The sequence below is a fragment of the Penicillium daleae genome (assembly GCF_028827525.1).
Source record: "Penicillium daleae strain IBT 16125 chromosome Unknown utg000005l_segment0_segment0, whole genome shotgun sequence".
NCBI classification, from domain to species: domain Eukaryota; kingdom Fungi; phylum Ascomycota; class Eurotiomycetes; order Eurotiales; family Aspergillaceae; genus Penicillium; species Penicillium daleae.
This window is the reverse complement of record NW_026623153.1, coordinates 2,521,838-2,546,560: the sequence shown is the minus strand read 5'-3', so window position 1 is coordinate 2,546,560 and position 24,723 is coordinate 2,521,838. Positions and strand designations below refer to the sequence as shown.

Sequence of the window (24,723 nt, the reverse complement as noted above, 5' to 3'; positions counted from 1 at the left end):
CGAAGTTTAGCCAAGTACTAGTAGCCATTTTAGAGTTCTGCTACTACCAGGCGACATAGGAATAAGAAACAGCCGAGGGGCATATTGACCTTGTATGTATGGATGTTGTTTGTATCTCGATTGTGAATTCATCTATTTCATGCAGGATACAGGGTATAATAAGAAAGCAACAAGAAATGTACAATCCGACGACGAAACCGGACAACCACACATCAAAGCCTATGCAAGCTTCGGCCGCTTAGAGTTAAAGACAGAGTCCGGTCTGGAGCGCTTGCGTTCGGCAGCGTCCATCTCGGCTTTCATGATCCTCTCTTGCTCGGTCATCTTCTTGGGCTGCGCCATCACAGGTCCCTTCTTCCCAGCTAGGGGGTTCTTTTTCGGGCCCGAGGCAAACACGTTCTTCGGCTTTTGTGCGCCGCCGAATGACATGGAAATCTTGGTAGGGGCCCGAGAGGTAGTTGGAGTTGACGCTTCTCTGTCTGTCGGAGCAGGAGAATCCTTGGCATCAGAAGATTCCGCCGTCGCTGCCGCCGCCGCCGAAGGTGAGACCGTGTTGGCATCGGGCTTTGGCTTTGCGCTGAACCCGAAATTCAACTTGACTTTTTCGCCTTCTTCCCGCTGTAGCAACCTTTCCTCTGCAGTTTCTTCTTTCTCTTTTTCTTTTGCATTGCGCTGCGCGCGTTCAACTTGCTCCTGAATCAAGCGCTGCTCACGCTCTTCGTCGCCTTTATCTTGTCGTTCTTTCTTCATGATCGCCTCGCGTCTGCGCATTGTCTCTGGGCTATTATCGATCCATGATATGAATAGACCTTTCTCAGTCTCCTCCACTCGACAAATTCCATTCCTCCCCAAGTGTGCGGTGAAAGCTGAGAGCGATTTCCATTCCGTGGAGTTCATATGGATGTGGGTCTTGTCCGCGATGACTTGCTGGTAGAAATGATTGGCGTTGACTTGCTTCTCTCCGTGTGCTATCAAAATGTCAGCATTCTTGGTCGAGGAATAGCATAGGATACTACTACACACTTGTTTTCAAAAGGTCGATGAAGTTCTTCAAGAACTCGTTGGAGAATTGTTTAATGTGTTTCTTGGGATCTTCGCCGATGAGCAGCATTTGCCGGACATGCGCTTCGCTTTGGACGTGGCACCTTGTAAAATCCGATGTTAGCTCCTGGATCTCGTCATAGTCTGGACAAAGAGGAAAGATACTCACTTGAAGCCGTTCTCGTCCCGCATTTGCCGTTCGCTTCGAGTTAATGTCAGCTGCTAGTCTTCAAAACGAGATTGTGAAACTTACCATGCCTGGCAGTACCATCTCAATCTGCCCAGTCCTGGAAATCAAACAGCATGGTCAGTACTTGCAGACCTTGGTATGCAAGAGCTCGGCGTCCGGATGAGCGCAACGACTCGAAAGAGCTTTAGATGCTCTGACAAGGACTCACCTTTGCTCTTGATATTATTTGAAATGGCCTTGGTGCTACCTAAGGTAAAGTTAGCTATTGAGCCAATCTGAACAGTTCTTCGAGGAGAGCTTACCGGCCTCTGCGCGTGGCATCGTGAAGGATGCGTGTTGTCACTGAGAGATTGTGGGTCGGAAAGATGAGTTGTCAAATGTCGCGCTAATCTCAAGGGATCTATTCCGTTGAATCGTGAGTAAAAGCGAAGGCAGTGGTGATGGCGGTGATTGATGAGAACTGATCTTTGGCAAAATGCTGGAGCGGTGGCGTTGCGATCGCTATCTCCGGGTCACGTGTCGATAACCACGACAGGGCCTAGACCCACCAACCACATCTTTAACACTTTAGCCGATGTAGATCTGATTACTGTAGTTCCAGTATACGTATACAAGACAGAATTACGGCTACAAAAAAACCAATCTTGACCCATGTCCCATATGAATTTGTTTACACTTGTCCTAAGAGACAGAACCGAACTCCGGAGTCCCCACCCAGCACCTGTATCCTGAAGAAGCTTTTCTAGGAGGCATCAAAGCAAAGGAGTACAAGACAATTGTAGGCGAAAAGGTTGAAAAAAGGGTCTGCAAATTACAAAAAGCCAGCCCACTTCGCCAGATGTTCCGATGTTCCACATGAAAAGGACCCATTAAAGAAATCAAAAAACACGCTCCGTTCGTAGAATGCCGTCATGGTCGTGCTCGTTGAGACCAGGCCCGTTTTCACAGGTAGTACTCGTGGATGGCCGACGGACCATTCTCGTTGTACTCAATGCGGGTCATGAAGCCCTTTGAGAGGCCCTGGTCGAGCACGAAGACGACCCGAGCAGCCATCTGAGCACCGAGGAAGGTGGCTTCTTCGATGCCGTGGCCGCCCTGTGTGGCACTGGGGCCATGGCTGGCACCGGGGGCGTTCCGATTGCCTTCGTGCTTGAACTCGGGGAAGTAATCGGGCAGTCTCAAACACTTGACGGAAGTGGGAGTCTGCGAGTGGCCGGTCGAGCGGTGGTGCACCGACATGTTGGGGTCCATCCCCGGAGTGCCAGGAGTGGCGCCGGCCATACCGGGGTTGTTGTGGGTAGCAGCCACGAGAAGTGGGTTAACACCATGGGCCGCCGGGTGGTACATTATGCCGGGTTGGCCTGTGGGCGCCGGGGTGTTGGTGCCACCAGTTGGGAGGGGTGTTGTGAAGGCGGAAGGGATTTCAGATGTGAAAATGGTAGCAGACGGAGAAAGGATGTACTTCTGGGTGATGACGCCAAGGAGAGCTTGGGCGAAGCCTATACATTCGAACAGTCAGTAAGAGTCCAACACAGGGCAAAAGGCGGGAATTGATAACTAACCTCGAACTCGGCTACCGCACCCAACAATGATGAGGGAATCCCAAAGCTCGCTGCGCTTGGTCGCATCCGGAACGGCGAGGATGGTGTGATGAATTTGGGTTGCGATATCCTCGAGAATGCCGCTAGTCAGACGCTCTCCAGCATTTTGCACAGGAGTCGCCAAAAGGAAGCGCTCGGCGCCAACCTCAATCTCTCGAGTGTGCCGAATGTACCGGCGGGAGCCACTGGTGGGTGCGCTGTCATCATCCAATGGGACGAATTCCTCGAACTGGAAGGTCGCCTTCTCCTTCTGGTGGTTGGGAGCGTTCTTCTGCTTGGTCTCCGCCCCCTTTTTATTGACTTTTTCCTTCTCAATCTTGGCAAGATACTCAGTAGTGTCACCGCTCACGATGGCAGCAACGTCGAGGACACCTTCATCCTCTTCGCTATTAGTTTCAGTACCAGTCTGGGTACCCTCGCCAAGGCCACGAGGAACAGAGTCGTTTCCATTCGTTCCACCAGTCGATGCAGCCGCCGCCGGGTTTGTGCCCTGACGTGCAGTAGCAGCAGCCCCGGGAAGTGGTGTACCAGGAGCTAGAATTTCGGCGATATTGCTCCGCTTGAGCTGTTCACACATCTCCCGAGTGAAGCCCTTGGAACCCAGGAGCTCGATGAGTCGATCAGTCATAGCATCGCCACCGCATCCTGCCAGTGCAATACCTCGGCCATGTTCATTGACCTGGAAATCGGTCACCGCAGTCACGTCCACTTTGCTCTTGCCAACATCAATAACTGTAGCGGTTCCCACACCGTAGCCGTAGCAAGTAGCAGATGCAGCGTCCATAAGAGTGAACGCGGGCGTCTTGAACTTCTCGAAGACGAACTGGGTGATTGCCTCGCGGTCGCGCGTGGACCAGACTGGCTGCGCAATCAACAGGATCGGGGTGTGGAATGGAGGGCTCAGGGCGTTGTAGATGTGGGTCAGGAGGGCGAAGAAGCAAGGCCAGTCGACAATGCGTCCGTCCTTGATTGGGTACACAGCGCCTTCATCGGATGTCACGTCCTCCTCGTAGAAGGTCTCCTGGGTCTCGGTCTTTTCGGCCCCTTCGGCAGTTTCGCCGGCTGGCTTCTCTGTATTCTCAATGGACTCGGGCTTTTCAGTGCCATCTTGGCCAGTGGACTCCGCGTCCTTCATCTCGACGTCAGCCTTGACGGGCTCGGTCTTGGGCGCGCCATTGCCATTGGTGGCTGCGACTGGTTGACGACGTTCGCGAATTTGGTAAGGCTCATATTCTCCCTTCTTCTGGGCAGGGAACATGCGCGTGGGGAAGCGAAAGCGCGCCGGCGTGAACGTTTCGGGGAGGCCGAGCTGCGCCAGGGTCATTTGCGAACCTGGCGCAATCAACTAATGCGAGTGTTAGTTGGATGGCTCAGTTGCTGATGCAGAAGACTGGACGAAGGGTCCAAAGCTTCACGTACCAAGATATGCTCATCCTTGAAGGGTGGCATGTTTGAGGGTTTGCGATCAGGGAACAACGGTTCGTCGTCTTGCTGTCGGCCCTTCCGAGTCCTGGAGGCCCTGGGTGTGGGCTTGGGCTTGGACTTGGGACGTCCCATCGTGGTTTAGCGCGCCTTGGGCTTGGCAGGACAGATCACGTGTGTATGTTTTGGCCTGAGTCGGAATAAGTTGTCGCCTGAGGGATAAGGCGAGAATGCAGAGTCGAGGTCACGTGTTCGTTTGGATCGCGTCTAGTAGCCTAAGAATCCAGGCAGGAAGGATGGGCTCAGAGATGGTAAACACCACCATAGATCGTGGAACTTCTACATGACGAACACACTGACCTAGATGTTTTGGTATTTGTGTTTCAAATGCTAGAATTTGCCCGAAACAAGACCAGTTTGAAGATTTTGGCTCTCAGCTTCTACTATGCGAATGTGCACGCAGAGGCCTCCTTTACGGCATCTATGTATCAAGCACCATCGAAGGATGGGTCGTCTAGTTCGTTACTCTTGAATTGCAAATGTAACTCTTTTGAGGAAATTCACAAATCACTCTGCATTTCTCATAATGCCTCAAATGTCATGTCATTAGTTATATTACGCCTCATTTGCATGCGTTTAAAGAAGCAGAAGGAAAGAATAAAGCAGCATCGTAAACTCCCAGGGCGCACCATCCCGAATGAAAGCAGAATAACGCCAAGGATCCGTTTTCCTCTATGTCCAGCATGAGTTCCTTTTAGAACTAAGAGTCATCTTATTCCGGGCCTGCATTGTACTTCTCCGTCGCAGACCGGAACAGCTCCTGCTGTTGGCGAAGGAGCTCCTCCTCAGACAGGCCACTCTGCTCCATCTTGCTCTGCTTCTTCTCTCGTGACTATTCCAAACGTATGTTAGCTAAGACAATTCAAGAACCTCAGAGTGAATACACTTGTGAATGCGCACCTTCAACTGTTCCCTGTGCTCCTCGGCAACAGCAAGTACATCGGGAATGTAGTCTGCAAAGCCGAGATCACGTAGTGCCTTCTCAACGTGCTCGCATGCGATGGTCTTCTTGGCTTCCTTTTCGCTAATGTCGTTCGCCTCGGATGAGATCAAGGTGATGAACTCGACGCAACATTCCATGAGCAGATCGCGCGCATCTTTGGAGAAGGTCTGGCCCATGCTGGGAGGTAGAATTTCGGTAATGATTTTTTGGACCGTTGCTATAGTCAACAAATGTCAGTAAGGTCTGATCAAACACGCGAGGCTGTCTGTGTAGGCGCAGCAAACGGAGATTTCCCGCGAAGCGGTCGAGCCGGATCGAAAACGACAAAGTATCTGAAATAAGAATGAAAGGCAGGATTCGGTCATACCTTTAGGAAGCGACAGGTCATCGTTGGCTAAGGTGAATCCAAACATGTCAGCTTGCGCGCGTGCACGTCATGAGCATTGAGACAGGAGACTTACAGCCGAACTCTCGATCGGACATGGTGACTGAATGTGTGTCAAGAGATGAAAGAGATGAAAAAGCGCGTCAGCAGCCACGAGTCCAAACAAAAGAGAAGGCTAGCAGCACGGCTGAGTCGGGCACTTTTGTTTTTCTCTCTTTGAGTTCACTGCGTGGGGCGAACCTGAAGCATTAAATGCCTTCCGAGGCGTGCTCGAGAGACTCGGGCCCATATATTTTCCTGCCGGCAGATCCTCACCGCCTGCAACCACATTTATTCTCAATTTTTTTTTCTTCAAGCTAAGATTTTCTTTCTTTCTCCTAACAACCTCAATCTGCTTTCGATACTTTCCTTAAGAGTGGATTCTGATGTGAATTCATTCTTGGGGCTGGTCACTAATGGTAAGCTTTCATCTCCATCACTCCCTTCTTGCTTTTTTTCTATGATGAACAACGTTGTCGCCCCTATCATACAAAACCGTGGTGATTACACTGTCCTAGCCAAACGGACGAACTGATATTTACTCCTATTATTGCTTCTGTATATGACTGCATTGTGAAGAATCTTCGACTGACTTCTTCAAGATATCTAGGAAGTCCATTTCTGCAATCTTATAAGACGGATAAAAATCTCGGGCTCTCGCTTAGAAATTTTCCACGGTTGAGAGAATCCCTTTCCTCGAGCATACTCGATAGGTACGAACGAAAAAATCTCTCTCAATATACACTCTCTCTTTGTATGATGATCATCCTACATTCCATGCTAAGTATGAAGGTGTTCTGCACCTAATGCTTATAAAATGTACCTGCTTTTCATCTTTCGGCTGATTACAACTCAACCGCTCTTGACTTTACATCCATTGCTTTTTATGGCATTCAATACTGATTGCTGTACAGTTTCCTATACCGTATAATCTTGAATTTAATTACAAACAATGAATATTCTAAAACTATTCTTGGAAAGCATCGAGCTCCTTGTCGTTCCATCTGCGTACTGTTAGCACCATCCAAATTTTCGTAAAGCTGTAGGACTTACGAGAGGAAACGGCCGCTGAGGTCCTTGGGTGCCTCGAGCACTAGCTTCGCCATGACATGGCCCGGCTGCTCGGGCTTGACAAGCTTGCCGTCCTTGTGGGCACCTGCAAATTTCGAGTGCATCTCGGTGTCTAGGTTCGTAGCGTGGTCCTCACGCAGCTCCCGCTGCATTTCGGTGTCAACCATGCCAGGTCGGATGGCTACAGAGATGACATCGGGTTCCTCGTTGCCCAGACTCATGGCGAAGTGGTTCATTGCCGCCTTGGTAGCTCCGTAGAGACCCCAGCCGCGGTAGCCGGACACGGCGGCACCTGAGGAGGTGAAGATAATCTTTCCCTTGGACTGGCGGAGAGCCGGGAGAGCCGCTTTAGTCTGTAGATCGGTCAGTCACATAGTTCAGTAGTCTCGCATGGAGGAGCATTGGCATACGAAAGCAACCAGGCTAAAAAAGTTGACATCAAAGTCTTTCTTCCACTGGTCAACATCAGCGGCAGCAATCTTGCCGACCTGGCCCAGGATGCCGTGGTTTAACACCATCCCGTCAAGCTGGCCAAAGGAGTTGATCGCGGTATCAACTACCTTTTGAGCGAGAGAAAAGTCAGCCAGGTCACCGTTAACCACCTCCACTTGCTTGCTGTACTGCTCCTTCAACTTCTGGAGCGGCTCGACACTACGAGCCACCACGACAACATTGTGCGCCTGAGGTGCTGTGAGGAGGTACTTGGCAATGGCAAGACCGATGCCTGTGAGGTTGTCAGTCTCTCGCTAAGGAAACATGGTGGGGGAGATCCGACCTCGCGAGGCACCAGTGACGATGATAGTCTTGGCAGCCATGTTTATATCTGTACGTCTGGTCAGCGACGAGTCCAGTAAGCTCACAACAAATTGAGTTAACAGGGTTCGTCGACAAGAGGTCCTGCTTCTGCAATGGCCCTTGATATGAGAGCAAACACACGAGTGGTCTGTAAACGAAACGGAACCTCTTGCGGTGAACTTCGACAAAATTGACCAGGGAGAGATGCAAGAACCTACACGCTCAACAGTGATGCACAAGAGCAAGGTTGTACTTGGAATGCCTCGATATGACTGGATGGATGGGAGCTGCAGAATGCTTCCAAGAGCTGCCGTTAGGTGCGGGGCTTAATAATCTCGCGGGGTGTGGCATTCGGCCTACCGACGTCATGCTGTGCAACTTTAAAGAGCACATATCTCTGCATTGGTCATGATGAATGAGATAATTCGGTTGACATATCGGTTCCAATCGATAATTAAATCTATGCGAAAGCTACAGTAGACATCCAGCGCCTGTCCAGGATTTGCGAGAGGCAACCGCCAACGTAGGGTTGCGGGATATATATCGTGTGCCCCAGGTACGGGATGCCCGAAGGGAAGTTTCTCAGACCGAGAGCCCCAAAATGTCGTCTCCAGATATTTACAGGAGAGAAAACTAGGTAGTATCATTAGATAGGTTATTTCACATTTGAAAGATCTTCGGCTGTCTCGATGAGGTCGAAACCTAGCGTCGCCTAGGTTAAACTCCAGGAGTATGGCTTTTGTATAGCAAGAAATGTACCCTTGAGCAGATCGGGATGAAGACGGGGGAAGTACTCAATCTGGAACTTATGGTCGTTAAAAACTTGAATACTCTTTTCTATTACATACTCTCTCTTGCTACTCATGTAATACTAAGTAGTAATCCCTGACGCCTCCCGGCATAGTACATCGGATGATAGTTGTTCCGCTAGAGCTCCCTGGCTTTAGTCAGCGGTGGCACTGGAGCTCTCCAGAAACTTCAGGCATCCGATATCACCAAGCAATCGTCCGCTCCCTCGCTTTTGTCGCCTCGCCTCCTCGAACCTCTTCCACCCCCTCCACCTTCCTATACAACCCTCACACCGGCGACTGAAAACACTTACACCAGCCCATCATGGCCAACTACCTCGCCTCCATCTTCGGTACCGAGCAGGACAAGGTCAATTGCTCCTTCTACTACAAGATCGGCGCATGCCGTCACGGCGACCGCTGCTCTCGCAAACACGTCAAGCCCTCCTACTCGCAGACCGTCCTCATGCCAAACATGTACCAGAACCCGGCGTATGACCCCAAGAACAAAATGAACCCGAGCCAGTTGCAGAACCACTTCGACGCTTTCTACGAGGACGTATGGTGCGAGATGTGCAAGTACGGCGAACTCGAGGAGCTGGTTGTCTGCGATAACAACAATGATCGTAAGTTGAGACTTCTGTGGGGGTTTGATCAGATGGTGGAGCTTTGATTGCAAATTACTAACCTGTCTTCTTTACTGCAGATCTGATCGGTAACGTCTACGCCCGATTCAAGTACGAGGAAGACGCACAGGCGGCATGCGATGCATTGAACTCTCGGTGGTACGCTGCGCGACCCATATATTGCGAACTATCACCGGTCACGGATTTCCGAGAAGCGTGCTGTCGATTGAACAGTGGAGAGGGCTGTGTACGTGGGGGATTCTGCAACTTTATTCATCGCAAAGACCCTGGCCCCGAGTTGGACCGTGAGTTGCGGTTGAGCACAAAGAAGTGGCTCAAGGAACGGGGTCGTGATGCCCGCAGTGCCACTCGCAGCCCCAGCCCTGAGCCGACTCGGCGGAGATTTTAAGCGTTGGAGGTCGTTGCTCTCTTTTCTCCTTTCTAAATTTCTGCAAATGTGCTTTACTTCGATTTTCCTGTCTTCATACTCCCGGCGTTGGGCGAGGTCTGTGGACTATTTGATTCCACTTTCGAGGCTTTTTGTGCGCAAGAAGCGCCATCAGGACTGGGGGTTCAGCATTGGTTTTTGCTGATTGGCATCTTGTATTTTACATCATGATATCAGACCTGCAAGTTATCGATTTTGACACGATCGGATATTCGTTGGTCCAATTTTCCTTTAACTTAACTCTGTGCTGCATGCTACCAATGGGTATCATGTGCCTCGAGACAGCATAGATGCTGTGTAAGGGTTCTCCGTTGTTCAGGACTAATCCTCCACAGTGTGCACTTGCAGCCGGCTTCTTAGGGAATCGAATTCCTTGTGTATGTATCACGGCCCACAACCTGGCAACATGAGGCATTATGGAACTATTACAACTTGTAGAGGGGCCCATTGACATTCGTAGTGATATATGTCACGGATGCTAAGAGTAGATCTATGGAGGATATTGTGGAGTATTCAAAGGCAAAAATTAGGATGGTGCAAACAGATGCAGAGTTATAGCAGGTATGTACATTGAGAACGGATTCAAATAATCTTTTTATTTAATTTGATTTGTCTTTGAAAACCTCCATTGTGTCGCAAATATCTAAACAGGGACATGCCTTCACTGGACTCGATTTCTTTGTCCGCAAGTCTTGGCACCCCCACACGCGGCGCGTAGCATCGCGTCCGACCACTTCCTTCACATTTCGAGACGTGAGCAGACAGGCAGCGTCAGGTCTTCCCTTGACTTGGAATCACATTGACACGAGTCCCACAAGGACCCCGACATCATGGAAGTCGACGGATATAATGATAGCAACCGCGCCTTTCTCCAAGCGTTCATGGCACGCTCAACCATGACCTTTGAAGAAGCTCAGCCCGTGCTAGCAGCGATCCTCTCGGCCCATCGTACGCATATCTGCCTCTTTCTCGATCATTATCCCTGCCCTGGAATGCTAACCATTTAAACACACGCAGAAGGAGGATCCGTCGACCCCGAGCACATCACCCAAGAAGACCTGAGCGCCTTCGTCGACGCCGCGAACTCGGCCATCTCCCCCTTCGATTTGGAAATCAGAACATCCCGCCGGCAAGACCCGAAGGAAACACACCAAGATGCCACGCATACGGCCCCCGTCCTGGTCTACGCACTTGTCAACACGACAAGTGATCCTCTAACCCAGCTCGCGACAACCTACTCAGCCGATGAAATCGCATTCGTCAAGCGAGTCCTCGACTTCATGTTCGACACGAATAACACACGCCGATGCGAGGGGATGACTATCACGTCTATGCAAGCTGTTCAACTTGCAAAAGTGGGCGGAGACCGACGGGGATCTACGAATGTCGACACACAGCAGGGTGAAGGTGGTGCAGCGCAGAACTTGACCATGCAGCAGGCGCAGGATATGATCAAGGCTTTGATGCAGGAAGGGTGGTTGGAGAAGAGTCGGAAGGGCTACTTCAGTTTGAGTCCGCGCGCACTGATGGAGTTGCGGGGTTGGTTGGTGTCTATGTATAATGAGGAAGAGGATGGGCGGGTAGCGCATCGGATCAAGTTCTGCGCTGCTTGCAAGGATATTATTACAGTGGTGAGAATGCGAACCCAAATCCGAGTTTCCTTATAGGTCTGGGTTTGCGGCGAACTGACCATGTGCTTATAGGGCCAACGCTGTGACGATCGTGACTGCTTGGGTCGCCTCCATGACCACTGCGTGCGCAATTTCTTCCGCATGCAAAAAGCTGAGAAATGTCCCGTGTGCAAAGAGGACTGGTCTGGAGAAAAGTTTGTGGGTGAGAGAGCTGTGGAGGAGGCGAGCCGGCCAAGGCCGAGTAGGAATTTGCGACAGGAGACTGAGGCCACTCCGGACCTACCAGACGGTGATGCTGGTGCTTCTGGGGACAGCGAAGAAGAACAAGGGTGAACCACGAGAAGTCGATTCAATGCCGACAGCACGATGGATCCTATTCTAATCTTGTGCCGTGACCATTGACGGAATCCTCCAAATATTTCTACCTGTCCCTGTGGCCCCTCTCAATCCCGCTATCAGGGGATGGGAGTTGCGACCTTCTTACTCAAGTCTCCACCGAAGGTGATGGATGATACAGGGCCATCGAGTACCCAAGTTCCCACATGGGTGCCAGACCGAGGACTGGTCTGTCTGAGAACGTGTTGAACATAGAATAGGTGACTGAAGAAAGCCGATGGTCGCCAATATCTGGCGTTGCTCCTCCGCAAGGACTATCGGTGGCTGTTCACCATCCACCCGTACGTTTGGGAAGGCCTCCAGTCTTGGATAAAGCCGGCAACCTACAATGTCCAACAATGTTCATTCATATCCTGTTTATGATTTCATGTACATCATAGAGCTCTCAAACCCGCGTCTGTTCTGTTGGGCCAACACGTGCCCATGCCAGCGGGGATGCCGATATGCTTAAATTTGGAGGTGTTAGTTCTCCCTAGTGTATATATAGTTCATGCAGGTTCAATCAGAGTACCACCTGCTCGGGTTCTCGGTCAGCCTGACTATGTTTCTGGTCGTGATTCGTATAAATTCATAGAATGAAACATAGCAGGGATCTATCTAGTAATGAATTATTCTTTTCTACTTCGTATGGATTCCTTGCGCCAGTTCTCTTTATGCCTCAGGCTCCCAGCCAAGCCTTTGGGGCGCTCGACGGTCGCACAACCTTAAACCTCAAATCAAGAATTCGAGAACACTTCCATTGGAATTTCCCCCGATACGTACGTATGTGTCACCGGAAAAGACTCCCCAAGAGACCCTGAGAGAAGATAACTCAACTCACGCACCGTCCTCTTGGCTGGCCAGTGGCCACCCCTTAATAATATATAAACTTCGCCGGGCACACAGGGACCTGCCTTTCCCGGTCAGCCATGACGGGCTTTTGTCGGGCGTTTTATGGGCCCGCCAGCAACCCGTCCGGGGGCTCCTCAAACAACCAAGGAAGGAATGTACCAACCAGTCCAAAACACCCCCACACAAACTCTGCGCCAAATCCCGTTCCCAAGGATCCTGGCCGGCTCGATGACGAGATACCGGTTCCCCCAACGGATGGCTCATCGCTGCCTGGTACCCGGCCCCGACCAGGACGAGCACTTTCTCGGTCCTGGTCCTGGAATCTTCGGTAACTGGGGAACAAAGTACCGGCATTCGAGCGGCAATTTACACCCCCAGAAACTTACACAAGTTACAACCAACCCCAACCCAAAGTCAGCCCACAGCGTCATGCCCGTCATGGCTTTTTGGCATTCACCCTTCTTAACCGGTTCTTTCGGCGCCACCGGACTGTCCGAATAGTAAAAAGGTCGGGGACCGGTCAAAGGCAACCCCCCCAGCCTCATACGACATTCCCCCGACTCGGCTGGGCGGGGCAAATCTGCACGGACAAAGACTCCACTGGGAGGATCTGTAGCTCGTATCATTTGCCCACTTGTAAAGTTGTCAGGGAGAACAAAAACCAGTCACCGAGTATTAGTGTCGTAAGCACCGACTGTAACGTGAAGGAAGTAACTTTGGAAGTAACTTTGATTGCTTCCCCACATTCTGAACTTACGGGATGGCATGGGCCTGAGCAAATTGACTTCTGTACAGAAAGACCGGAGTAGTACCGTACTGGCCGCAGGATCAAGTGCCATGTGGTTCTGAGATCAGCGCCCATTTTTGCCAAATTGAAGCTGATGCCTGTGGTTACTTAAATATCTCGCGCATACCGTCCACCCCTTCTTTGGACTTCTTTTTTGTATTTCCTGGCATCGTCATCTCCCGCCTGTCCATCTTCTCTCCTTCCTTATACGTCCCGCCTCTCTCTAAGAGGAGGATACTTCGAGGGACTCGCGCCTCTTTTCCAGCAGACTATTTACTCGATATCGACCGAGTGTCCTCAGCAGGAGGGTAGACTGCAAGATGCAGTTCAAGGTGAGTAGGATAATCAATTCACTACTATATGCCTCTCGCCTCTTGTCGAACTAGTATTAACAGCGTTATAGCCTTTCCTTTGGACGGCACTGCCGGTGCTTCTCCAGCTGAACTCACTGGTGGAGGCGGCCTCTCCAGTCAGCCGTGTAAACAGATGCTTGAAGGCCTACACAGGCCATGGTGCATCTGCCTCAGCTAATGCCAGCAAGAATGTCTACCAGACCGACTTTGATGGCGTGACCTGGGATGACGATAACTGGATCCTGACGACTACTACCCTGGAGCAGGGTCGCTTCCAGACACGAGGCTCCGTCGCCAACGGTTACCTCGGTATCAATGTTGCCAGCGTTGGACCGTTCTTCGAGGAGGATGACGCCGCTGTGGGCGGCGATGTGATTAGCGGATGGCCGCTCTTTTCGCGGCGCCAATCCTTTGCGACCATTAGTGGTTTCTGGGATTCCCAGCCTACCACTAACAGCTCGAACTTTGGCTGGATCTCCCAGTACGGTAGTGACAGTGTTATCAGTGGTGTTCCCCACTGGGGTGGTCTGATCCTGGAGCTTGACAGCAATACCTATTTGGATGCCAAGGTTGATAACTCTACTATCTCGGGCTTTACCTCAACCTATGACTTCCAGGCTGGTGTCCTCTCTTGGTCTTACCAGTGGAAGCCCAAGGGCAACTTTGGCTCCTTTGATATTACTTACCGCCTCTTTGCCAACAAGTTGTATGTCAACCAGGCCGTTGTGGATATGGAGATTGTTCCCTCGCAGGATTCCAATGGAACTATTGCCAATGTTCTAGAGGGATTCTCTGCTGTTCGCGCTGATTTCGTTCACTCGGGCGAGGACAATGGAGCCATTTACTCTGCAGTGCGACCAAATGGCATCGCCAACGTTACGGCCTACATCTACGCTAATCTGACCGCCACTCCCAACGTCGATCTGTCCTCGCGGAAACTGGTTAACAACAAGCCATACGTCAGCCAGAACTCCTCTTCTATTGCCCAGACTGTGCCAGTCACTTTCAAGAAGGGCCAGACAGTGCATATTACCAAGTTCGTTGGCGGCGCTTCCACGGATGCCTTTACCAACCCCCAGGATGTTGCCAAGGCTGCTGCTTCGGCTGCGACCATGAACGGATACGCCAAGTCCCTCCGCGCTCACGTTGCCGAGTGGGCGAGCGTGATGCCCGCGGACTCGGTTGATAGTTATGCCTTCCCGAATGGCACTCTGCCCGAAGATAGCAACATCATTGATTCTGCCGTGATCGCAGTGGCCAACACATACTATCTCCTGCAGAACACTGTCGGCAAGAACGCCATGAAGGTCTCCAACAGCACTTCCCTGAACCGAGACAGTATTTCCGTCGGTGGTTTGACTTCCGACTCCTATGCTGGTCAGGTCTTCTGGGACGCCGATGTCTGGATGCAGCCTGGTCTGGCCGCGTCTCACCCTGAATCTGCTCAGCGTATTACCAACTACCGTGTCGACAGATATGCGCAGGCGCAGGAGAACATCAAGACTTCTTTTGCTGGATCCCAGAATCAGACATACTTCTCTCCTGATGCTGCTATCTACCCCTGGACCAGTGGACGAGCTGGCAATTGTACTGCTACCGGTCCTTGCTGGGATTACGAGTACCACCTGAATGGCGACATTGGCTTGTCGATCATCAACCAGTGGGTTGCCAGTGGCGATAACAAGACCTTCAAGGACAGCTTGTTCCCTATCTATGACTCGGCCGCCACTCTCTATGCCGATCTACTGGTGCAGAATGGATCCCACTGGACGCTCAAGAATATGACCGACCCTGTGAGTACACGACCTCAATTCTCCTATTCTGATGCAATTCTAACAATGTCCAGGATGAGTACGCGAACCACGTCGACGCTGGCGGTTTCACCATGCCGCTCATTGCGCAGACTTTGACGTATGCCAACCAGTTCCGCCAGCAGTATGGTCTCGCGGAGAATACCACCTGGGACGAGATGGCCAAGAACGTCCTGGTTATTCGCGAGAACGGTGTCACCCTGGAGTTCACCACTATGAACGGCAGTGCTGTTGTGAAGCAGGCCGATGTTGTCTTGAACACTTATCCTTTGGCCTACACTTCCAACTACACTACCCAGGATTCCCTGAATGACCTTGACTACGTGAGTACCAACCTACCCTTGTTGAGTTATAAAATACCAAGCTGACCCTCTCCGCAGTACGCGAACAAGCAATCCCCCGACGGACCTGCCATGACCTGGGCCATCTTCTCCGCCGTCGCGAACGAGATGTCTCCCTCAGGCTGCTCAGCATACACCTATGCCCAATACTCCTTCAAGCCCTACGCTCGCGCCCCATTCTACCAAATGTCCGAACAACTCATTGACAACGCCACCATCAACGGCGGCACCCACCCAGCATTCCCCTTCCTCACCGGCCACGGCGGCTCCAACCAAGTCGTTCTCTTCGGCTACCTCGGCCTCCGCCTGCTACCCGACGACATCCTCCACGTAGACCCCAACCTGCCCCCGCAGATCCCCTACCTGAAATACCGCACCTTCTACTGGCGCGGCTGGCCCATCTCCGCATGGTCAAACTACACCCACACCACCCTCACCCGCGCCCACAGTCAACCCCTCGACACAGCAGACTCCCGCTTCAAGAGCTCCCCAATCACCGTCCACGCCGGGCCAGAAGCAAACTCCACCTCCTACAGTCTCCCCACACAGGGTCAACTCGTCATCCCGAATCGCCAAATCGGTTCCGTCAACACGATATCCGGCAATCTGGTCCAATGCCAACCCATCCAGTCAACAGATACCTTCGAACCAGGCCAATTCCCCATATCCGCCAACGACGGCGCAACATCCACAAAATGGCAGCCCAGCCTCGCGTCAAACCTCAGCGCCGTAACCGTCCTCCTCCAGTCCGAACTGGGCCAAATGATCTCCGGCTTCAAGTTCGACTGGGCCCAAGCGCCACCGGTCAACGCAACTGTCATCTTCCACAACAAGACACTCGCCAGCCCCGCGCAGGCCTACGCCTCCGGTTCTAGCGGCGATTACCAGGTCATCAGCTCGCTGCATGATATCAAGGTGTCGAACCCGTATCAACCGGGGACCACGAATCTGGACACGATTGCCATCCCCATTGGTAACACGACTAACGTGACGCTTTCGCATCCCGTGCCGGCGGCGCGGTATGCGTCGCTGCTTATTGTGGGTAATCAGGCTCTGGATGAGGCTGACCTCAAGGCTAAGAATGGTACCGGTGCGACTGTTGCCGAGTGGGCGATTATCGGGCAAGGTTCCGATGAGGGGGCGTCTCACTCACCTTCTAAGCGGACTATGAATGTTCGTGCTGCGGCTAAGCTGGCTGGATCGCGGTCGTTGATGGAGCGCCGCTACAAGGATTCTGTGAAGAACGGGTTGTAGTGATGCTATCTGGAGGGATTGAGGAATGATGGATGGAGATGATTTGTATATATACTTTTCGCACCGGGTCTAGTTCTTGCATTGAAGAATAGGATTATCATTTCTGGTGACATTATGATTTAATTTCCTGCGAGACGTAGTACATACAACGGTCGTGTTATGGGTTAATTAACATAACGATAGTCGTCGGGGTGTTTCCAAGACGGAATTATCCCCCATAGCGGTGTAATGATAAAGTGAAGAGTAAACATTCGACAGTCTACGCGTCCAACGCAAATCGATCCAAGAATTTGTACGTGACCAGCCCCTCCTTGATATGATTGCCGAAATCCTCATCTACTGCGTCAGCGAGGTACACGCCGTCCCGATCAGAAGAAATCTGCGCATCATCCAGCGCAAGGACGCCCTGACCCAAGGTACCCACGGGCTTGCCGAAACGAAATGCATCAACGAGAATCTCCAAGGGTCGACCGGCCGGGTACAACGAGGTCGTGCCCGAAGCCTCGGCTGTGGGCAACGCAGTAAACGAGCTGGAGGCGAATAACCCCTCGGCGCCATCTGCAACAATCACAGCGTCAAAGTTGACGGCATCGGTTGCCGAGTATGTTTGGTTCACGCCAGTCGCCAGTCGCTCACCAACGACAACCACGTCCACACCGACCTCCTTGAGCTGGCTCTGAAGCTCGGCTCCTTGGGCGATAGAGGACTCATTCGAAACGGAGGCGAGAACGCCCACCTTCAGTCCATCCAGCCTAAGCAATCTCTGTCCAAACGCACCAATATTCGCCGTGGTGTTGTCATGGTAGTATGTCGGGTCGGGGTCGGGTGCCTCAACACCGATCGCCTCGGCGACGCGCTTGGCAAGGTCATTGCTGATTCGGTTGAGCTGGATGATGACGTTGTTGCGGACGACGGAGCTCATGACGTTGGCATTCTCGAAGCGCATTGCGTCCACAACGAATTGCTTCTCCGCGGGCACGAGCGAGTTCCAGAAAAGGCGTGGCTGTGACCAGACATCTTCGAAGGTAGAGCTGACGGCACGAAGCAGCTTTCCGCTCGTTGTGCGACTGGGCGTAGTGAAGAAGCCGTTGCCAACGGTTTGATTGGCCTGTTTCGGGGAGCCGTTGTTCAGCGTGTTGGGAGTGTAGGCGTTCGGGTTGAGGGGGATAAACATCTGGCCAGCGCCGTCGCGGTTGTTATTGTGAATGGGGATGCGAGGGCGGTTGATGGGGATCTGTTCAAAATTGGGGCCGCCATTTCGGTTGAGTTGAGTGTCCAGATAGGAGAAGAGGCGGCCTTGGAGGAGAGGATCCTCCGTGAAGTCGACACCACGAACGATGTGACCGGGTTGGAACTGATCGCCGATTGTCAGCAGTGGCAAAATGGTATTAAGGAGCGACAGACGTACCATGACTTGTTCGGTCTCAGCGAAGTAGTTCTTGGGGTTCCGATTCAGCTGCATGTTGCCCAGCTTGGTGACGGGCACGTATTCTTCGGGAACAATCTTGGTCGGGTCAAGAAGGTCAAATCCAAACTTCAGTTGATCATCTTCATCCATGATTTGAACACCGAGCTATGGGGTATTAGCAAGCTGAAGATGTGCTGAAATGGAAGTACATACCTCCCACTCTGGATAGCGACCAGCGTTGATAGCATCATACAAATCCTGACGCATAAAGTCCGCATTCTTGCCAGACACCCGCTGTGCCTCCTCCCACACAAGGCTGGCCTTGCCCTGAAGGCCCTTCCAGTGGAATTTAACCAGCTTGGATTCACCATCCTCGGTGACCAGGCGGAAGGTGTGCACACCAAAGCCGTCCAGGTGACGGAATGATCGGGGGATGCCGTGGCCAGCCATCGCCCACAAAAGCGTATGCAAAGCACTCGGCTGTTGACTGAAGAAATCCCAAGCAGAGTCGTGCGCAGTCGCCGCTTGCGGGATCTCATTGTCGCCGCGAGGCTTCACGGCGTGAATCAAGTCGGGGAATTTGATCGCATCCTGAATGAAGAAAACGGGAATGTTGTTGCCAACGATATCTAAACTCTGTCAGAGATATGACCTGGGAGGATCTCAAATGTCCGAATACATACCAAAGTTTCCTTCATCGGTATAGAAGCGAGTTGCAAAGCCATGGACATCACGAGCCGTGTCAGCACTTCCACGACTTCCAGCAACAGTCGAGAAGCGAACGAAGACCGGGGTCTCTTTATCCTTCGCAGAGAGGAAGGAAGCAGCGGTGATATTCGACCAGTCACCGTAGGAAGTGAATACGCCGTGGGCACCGGCACCACGGGCATGGACGGCACGTTCGGGAACCTATTGATTCAGGTTGTGTCAGTCAACTGATTCTCATTTGGCCAGGAGAGACAAGGAATACATACTCGTTCATGATCAAAGCGTTGAATTTTCTGGCGGAAAATGAAATCCTCCAGCAGAGTCGGCCCACGCTCTCCAGCCTTCAAGCTGTTCTGGTCTTCGATGGGACCGCCAACATCCGAGGTCATGAAAACGTCCTCGTCTTTCAAGTAAAAGTTGGACAAAAATTCTTCGGTGCCTTCAGCGGCATCTCCATCGTCACGACGAATCAGCCCAGATGCCTCGCCCGTCATGTAAGGACAGGCAGCATTGGCAATGCCAACGAGGCCCGTGAGGAGGGCAAGTCCACGCATCGTATAAACCGTGGAGGGAACTCAATTCGAAAGGGAACAATATAAAGGACGAGCAGCAAGGATAAGAATCGTCGCACGTAATCTGGCGAGTTGAAAGCTTGTGTTTATATGCAGAAGAAGAAGTGCCGAGGGGAAAGGATCTATTTTTACGGCCATCCTTGGAAAGAGCCAATGACGAATGCAATCGCATCGAATGATGCAGAGCCAAGCACACCACATGGGCATTGCGCAGGCACGACCAGCTCGCGACTGCCAATCCAACGGAGACGGGATTATTCTAGCAACAGCGGGCCAGAACTCCAGTTTTGTGTCACGACTTGGCATCTTGCCTAGTGGAGAAAAGATGTGGAAACGGAATTGATGGAAGTTGTCTCGGCATCTTGCAGCGCTTCGACATCATACAAGAATACGCTTCCTGCCCTGGAGACCGTTTGTGGTCCGACTCGTCTCGGAATTAGGACTGATGGTTGGGGGTACCCACCGACTGATCGACCAACTTGTACGCCCAATGATGTATGTAAGACCAGCAGATGCGAGATCGCATTGCCTGACGACGACCATCGTTGCAATTGACTAGGACGGCAAGGAAGCGATCGCCCACTGGGCGTAAGCCTGCAACAAACATCTTGGCGGGGACTTCCCGGACTCAACCGGAGAAGGAGCCTAGAAAGGTGGGCCAAGAATCGATCAGGGCATGAAAGAAGGTGAATTTGCCGCTTGGCACTCGAGTTGATAGCGTTGTTTAGTGAGGGATGGTTGATTTTCAAGCGAGATGGTCGAGCCCGCTGTGCTTGGTAATAATTGGCCTGGACGGGGGCCCCACTGATCTGCAATGTTCCATTCAGAGTTGGGGCTTTTGTAAAACCTCAGATGATGTCGGGCTTGGCAGAACAGCTTAGTAGCATCACAGCTAGTCTCTTGAGTAGTAGAGCTGGCCAACAATCAACCTCCAGTAGTCGCTCTTTACATCCCAGTAACAGGCTGGACTGCATGACGTTACGGAGGCGGATGGGCGCCGAGGTGGAGCCAGGGGCTGTTGCATAAACTGGGACCTTCGCCCACACCTTTTTCCGATCATTTATTGATTGTTCATGCTGAACATAGCAAATGATATCCTGTCAAGCTGATTCAGACAGCTCCGATCATATACTCCCGAAGTGTTGGCAGCATACAGACATAGTGCTGTCGTGCTGATGGATCCTTGAGTGAAGAGAGATTGCAAGTGACAGGGGCAAGGCGCAGCATCGCGTAAAATCGTCTATGACCCCTACCTGCAATGCCAATCCTCACCGAACTGAGACCGATGGATTTATTTCCGTAGTTTGGCCGATCTTGGCTTTCTCGACTAGCGGGGGGAAGGGGACCTGTGGCTGGTTGGCGACGCTCATGACTGGCCTGTGTTGTGTGACGCTTGGCAGAGGGGGAATAAGAGAATATGCATCCAACTATTGTCTTGAGCTGGCGTGGCCTGTCACGGCATGCTGATTCTCGGCCTTTCATCGTTATGTGTATGGCGAGCAAAAACCTAGGCATTGGGCGGGGGAAGCTTGGCGATGGGAAAGAAATTATCCATAGAGTTGGGCAAATCTAATTCGACATAGCAAATGGAAAGTCAAATAAAGCCACTATAGTCAACTAGCTACCTTATTTATACATTCAAATTCTACGAGTCAGAGGCTTTCAGGATCATACACCAGCCTGGTAGAGATCCCACCATTTCTAGAAAAACAGACTGGAGAAGCAGCACATACTTTCCCATACACCGAATTCTTCCGCATTGGTCATCCGAATTCAACTAGCACAAAGATACAGTCTAAGCCCTATACAATAGTATATACTACTTCCGCACCATCGGGGTAACGATACCGTCCAGCATGGGATTAGACGCGCTGTTGCCCACAAACCCGAACCTCTCATACAAGGGAGCCCCATTCGAACTGGCATCCACATACGCTGCGACCCCTTCACGATCGGCCAGATCACAACCCCATTTGACAAGCATGCTGCCTGCACCTCGCTTTCTGTAGTCCGGGTGTGTACCGAGCATGTCAAGATCTAATGTCGTAGATTAGTACCGAAAAGGACACAAGAAACAAAAGTAAATGCTCAATGGTGTATGAGTGCTTATCCTACAGTAATGCCTGGTATCCCCCATTATTTGTCTCCGAACCTTTTCCATTTCGATGAAAAAGGCCTCGCATTCGTCTGCAGGCGAATCTGCATGCCAAGGTGGATAGCGACGGCCCCGCTCCTCAAGAGTGGCCGTATCCCATTTCGCATACGAAACTATACGCGGTCGGCCCTTCTCGTCGGTGGATGCTGTATCGACCACCTTGAGATATTTTTGAAACGGCTTATTGATCATATCGCTGCGGTTGGCATCGGTGAGCCATTGGCGGAATCCGGGCGTGTCTGGAAACAGGCGTCGCATGCTGGGGTCTGTGAAGGCTGAAAACCAGACTTCGGTGATAGTTTCGACATCTTCGAGAGTCGCTGGCTCCATCTCGAGAGTGCTAGCGGTCGCCATGGCGGAATCGGGAATTTTATGTCGTGGACCTGGACTGTGTTCCACTCTAGCAGCTCGATGCGCTGTAAATCAAGTCGAGAGTAAAATGTGCACGAAACAGCCAGCGTGCCCAGGTTTAAATGAGTTCGACTGGGAAGAATAGTACTAAAATCTCTCGTTCAGTCGCGGGGCGCCTCAAGTAAGCCCGCCCTGCAATCGATCCCCAAACCCCCAGCTTTTACTGTTGGCACACTACTCTAACCCCATAGAGGAAGACGTAGTAGACTGACATATGATAGGTCTTACTGCAAATGGCTAGATTAGGCGTGCTAATCACAACCTCGGTGTGAATTTACCAATTCGCCCCTCTTAAACTAATGTAAGAGTTGCCTTGCGTCTTACTGTGGCCCATCCAAAAAACCAATCACATCCGAAATGATAAGAGACGCCACAGTAGTATGGACTAGGACTGAACTGAAAAATAAGCTATTGGGATGATATTCATTTCGGGAAGTTGCACTGAAAACCTTTTCCAAAGCTTGCGATTATTGATCAAATAATGGTGTGTCTTGTCCTGTTTAGTCGATTGGACTTTCTCTTTTGGGCTTGAGGTACTAGCCCGTAGCCTGGTGCTTACGAGACTTGCCCCTCCTCGCGGTAAGTTACATATTCCGCATTACAAACAAGCAACTCATGATGTTTGAAGACTTTAAAACTTTCTGTCAACTCCCTTTGGACTATGTTATCGTTGGAGGCGGCACTGCAGGGCTAGCAGTCGCAGCACGCCTGTGCGAGGACCCGAAGGTGAAGGTGGGGGTGATCGAAGCTGGCCCCTCGGCCCTGGATGGAGAAGATGGCGGTGCGATCATGGTGCCAGGTCGCTATGGCGAGGCAATTGGATCCAAATATGACTGGCAATTTGAAACTACTCCTCAGCCAGGCATTGGAGGGCGATCGCTGAAATGGCCCCGAGGGCGAGTGTTGGGTGGTACCAGTGCACTGAATTTCATGGCTTGGAACCGCGGCCATCGTGAAGATTATGATGCATGGGCTCGGCTAGGAAATGAAGGTTGGAGATGGGCTGATTTACTGTAATTCTTTTCATATATCCAGTTCGATCCCAGACCGTCTCTTTAGGACTGTGCTGTGACTGACGGGAGCAGTCCTTACTTCCTACGAAGCGAGACCTTCCACCGACCTACCGCTACGCACCGAGAACATTATCACTCATCCTATGATGCTGGATACAATGGGACTGACGGCCCCCTCCACACTACCCATATCAAGCAGTATGATCCGGCACATCAGTACTGGCACGAGACTCTGAATGCACTGGGGCTGGAATCCACCCTCGATTCACTCGCAGGCTCGAATTGCGGGGTCTGGAACATGGTGTGCACAATAGACCCTCAGCTTCAGCAGCGAAGTTACTCTGCATCGGCCTACTACGCGCCTGCCGCGAAGAGAAAGAATTTGCATGTATTAACTGATGCGACCGTGCTGAACGTGCTTATCGAACTGGTCGATGGATACTGGGAAGCGACTGGTGTTAGAGTAAGACATGGCGAAGAGGAGAAGGACGTGATATGTATTCGTGAGGTGATCTTATGCGCAGGTAGTATACAGTCGCCACAGCTATTGGAGCTCTCGGGTATCGGTCAAAGAAATGTCCTCGAAGCGGCCGGAATCGATGTCAAGGTCGAGAACCCAAATGTCGGAGAGAACCTACAGGACCATATGAGTATGACTTGTCTCGACATCTCGAAACTCTATGACTCGAATTATAGAGCATATTCTAACAAATCTTTAAAGTGACTGCGACTATCTTCGAAGTTTTACCAACCCTCTCATCTCGCGATGACATTCTCAATGACGATATATTGCGCGAGGCTGCGGACAGAGCCTACTACGCTTCACAGACAGGGCCATGGACCGTGTTGCCCTGTTCTGTCGCCTATTGCCCTCTAACTCAAGTGGCATCCCGGGAAGAACAGACCCAACTACACGAAGCCGCCTCGAACCTCGCCCAAGAAACGGGTCGTTTACAGGATAAGCTTCTTGCGGAGCAATTCGATTCAGAGAAACGACTGCGTGGTCAGCTCGAGTACATCTTTGATCTGGGGAACTGGAGCCAAGATTTCCATTCGGAACCGGGAAAGAAGTATGGAACTTTGTTGCAGATGCTCCAATATCCATTTTCTCGGGGCTCTATTCACATACCTCCACGGAGAGACAATTTATGCAAAAGCACAATTGACGATAAGCCTATTATTGACCCACAGTATTATCTGGGACCTGGAAAAATTGACCAGAAAGTGATGGCCCTGGGCCAACGAATGGCCCAACACATCTCCCAGACAGAGCCCCTCGCAAAAATCATCAAAAAGCAGGTCTATCCTCCTCTGCCGCATGAGTCGACCTCTGAACAGAGTGCACAGGAGGAATTTGTTTCGAACTATACCGTCACGGACTGGCATCGTATGTCCAAAATGTCATGTATTCTGCTGCTTCAAGGACTAACTTTTGATCTAGCGGTTGGTACCTGTGCCATGGGAGGCCTTGAAGGAGCAAAAGCTGGAGTTGTTGATGATCGGCTACGTGTATACGGAGTGCGTGGCTTGCGTGTTATAGATGCTAGCATTATGCCTCTGCAGGTTGGCGCACATATTCAGGCGACTGTGTATGCTATTGCAGAGAAAGGAGCTGATATGATTTATGAGGAGTGGCATTGATC

The 24,723-nt window shown here is 51.5% G+C and overlaps 11 protein-coding genes across 11 annotated transcripts; 4 read left to right on the top strand and 7 right to left on the bottom strand.

Annotated features, from left to right (window-relative positions):
- Positions 1-219: 219 nt before the first annotated feature.
- N7458_005122 (putative C2H2 finger domain protein (Kin17)) lies at positions 220-1,552 on the bottom strand (the record flags this gene model as incomplete). Its single annotated transcript, XM_056908504.1, has 6 exons — positions 220-968; positions 1,024-1,145; positions 1,211-1,243; positions 1,295-1,328; positions 1,440-1,478; positions 1,534-1,552. 6 exons carry the CDS (start codon positions 1,550-1,552, stop codon positions 220-222), a joined length of 996 nt encoding a protein of 331 aa, XP_056767122.1.
- A 621-nt stretch (positions 1,553-2,173) lies between these two features.
- On the bottom strand, positions 2,174-4,389 carry N7458_005121 (uncharacterized protein; the record flags this gene model as incomplete). The annotated part of the gene is made up of 3 exons (XM_056908503.1): positions 2,174-2,730; positions 2,794-4,177; positions 4,252-4,389. The coding sequence occupies 3 exons, from the start codon at positions 4,387-4,389 to the stop codon at positions 2,174-2,176; spliced, it is 2,079 nt and encodes a 692-aa protein (XP_056767121.1).
- A 637-nt stretch (positions 4,390-5,026) lies between these two features.
- On the bottom strand, positions 5,027-5,740 carry nctB (negative cofactor 2 transcription regulator complex subunit NCB2; the record flags this gene model as incomplete). The annotated part of the gene is made up of 4 exons (XM_056908502.1): positions 5,027-5,146; positions 5,215-5,474; positions 5,625-5,651; positions 5,719-5,740. The coding sequence occupies 4 exons, from the start codon at positions 5,738-5,740 to the stop codon at positions 5,027-5,029; spliced, it is 429 nt and encodes a 142-aa protein (XP_056767120.1).
- A 908-nt stretch (positions 5,741-6,648) lies between these two features.
- N7458_005119 (SDR family oxidoreductase) lies at positions 6,649-7,567 on the bottom strand (the record flags this gene model as incomplete). Its single annotated transcript, XM_056908501.1, has 4 exons — positions 6,649-6,685; positions 6,735-7,105; positions 7,163-7,476; positions 7,528-7,567. The coding sequence occupies 4 exons, from the start codon at positions 7,565-7,567 to the stop codon at positions 6,649-6,651; spliced, it is 762 nt and encodes a 253-aa protein (XP_056767119.1).
- A 1,093-nt stretch (positions 7,568-8,660) lies between these two features.
- On the top strand, positions 8,661-9,370 carry N7458_005118 (zinc finger CCCH domain-containing RNA-binding protein; the record flags this gene model as incomplete). Its single annotated transcript, XM_056908500.1, has 2 exons — positions 8,661-8,961; positions 9,042-9,370. The coding sequence occupies 2 exons, from the start codon at positions 8,661-8,663 to the stop codon at positions 9,368-9,370; spliced, it is 630 nt and encodes a 209-aa protein (XP_056767118.1).
- An 869-nt stretch (positions 9,371-10,239) lies between these two features.
- On the top strand, positions 10,240-11,373 carry N7458_005117 (non-structural maintenance of chromosomes element 1 family protein; the record flags this gene model as incomplete). The annotated part of the gene is made up of 3 exons (XM_056908499.1): positions 10,240-10,357; positions 10,427-11,040; positions 11,113-11,373. 3 exons carry the CDS (start codon positions 10,240-10,242, stop codon positions 11,371-11,373), a joined length of 993 nt encoding a protein of 330 aa, XP_056767117.1.
- A 994-nt stretch (positions 11,374-12,367) lies between these two features.
- On the bottom strand, positions 12,368-12,707 carry N7458_005116 (uncharacterized protein; the record flags this gene model as incomplete). The annotated part of the gene is made up of 2 exons (XM_056908498.1): positions 12,368-12,583; positions 12,654-12,707. The coding sequence occupies 2 exons, from the start codon at positions 12,705-12,707 to the stop codon at positions 12,368-12,370; spliced, it is 270 nt and encodes an 89-aa protein (XP_056767116.1).
- Positions 12,708-13,374: 667 nt separating this feature from the next.
- treA (alpha,alpha-trehalase treA) lies at positions 13,375-16,813 on the top strand (the record flags this gene model as incomplete). The annotated part of the gene is made up of 4 exons (XM_056908497.1): positions 13,375-13,386; positions 13,458-15,200; positions 15,254-15,541; positions 15,599-16,813. The coding sequence occupies 4 exons, from the start codon at positions 13,375-13,377 to the stop codon at positions 16,811-16,813; spliced, it is 3,258 nt and encodes a 1,085-aa protein (XP_056767115.1).
- Positions 16,814-17,072: 259 nt separating this feature from the next.
- cat1 (catalase catB) lies at positions 17,073-19,483 on the bottom strand (the record flags this gene model as incomplete). The annotated part of the gene is made up of 4 exons (XM_056908496.1): positions 17,073-18,386; positions 18,435-18,850; positions 18,905-19,130; positions 19,196-19,483. The coding sequence occupies 4 exons, from the start codon at positions 19,481-19,483 to the stop codon at positions 17,073-17,075; spliced, it is 2,244 nt and encodes a 747-aa protein (XP_056767114.1).
- Positions 19,484-21,320: 1,837 nt separating this feature from the next.
- N7458_005113 (GNAT family N-acetyltransferase) lies at positions 21,321-22,010 on the bottom strand (the record flags this gene model as incomplete). Its single annotated transcript, XM_056908495.1, has 2 exons — positions 21,321-21,538; positions 21,617-22,010. 2 exons carry the CDS (start codon positions 22,008-22,010, stop codon positions 21,321-21,323), a joined length of 612 nt encoding a protein of 203 aa, XP_056767113.1.
- A 672-nt stretch (positions 22,011-22,682) lies between these two features.
- On the top strand, positions 22,683-24,721 carry N7458_005112 (GMC family oxidoreductase; the record flags this gene model as incomplete). The annotated part of the gene is made up of 4 exons (XM_056908494.1): positions 22,683-23,080; positions 23,153-23,730; positions 23,802-24,467; positions 24,522-24,721. The coding sequence occupies 4 exons, from the start codon at positions 22,683-22,685 to the stop codon at positions 24,719-24,721; spliced, it is 1,842 nt and encodes a 613-aa protein (XP_056767112.1).
- Between the last annotated feature and the right edge of the window lie 2 nt (positions 24,722-24,723).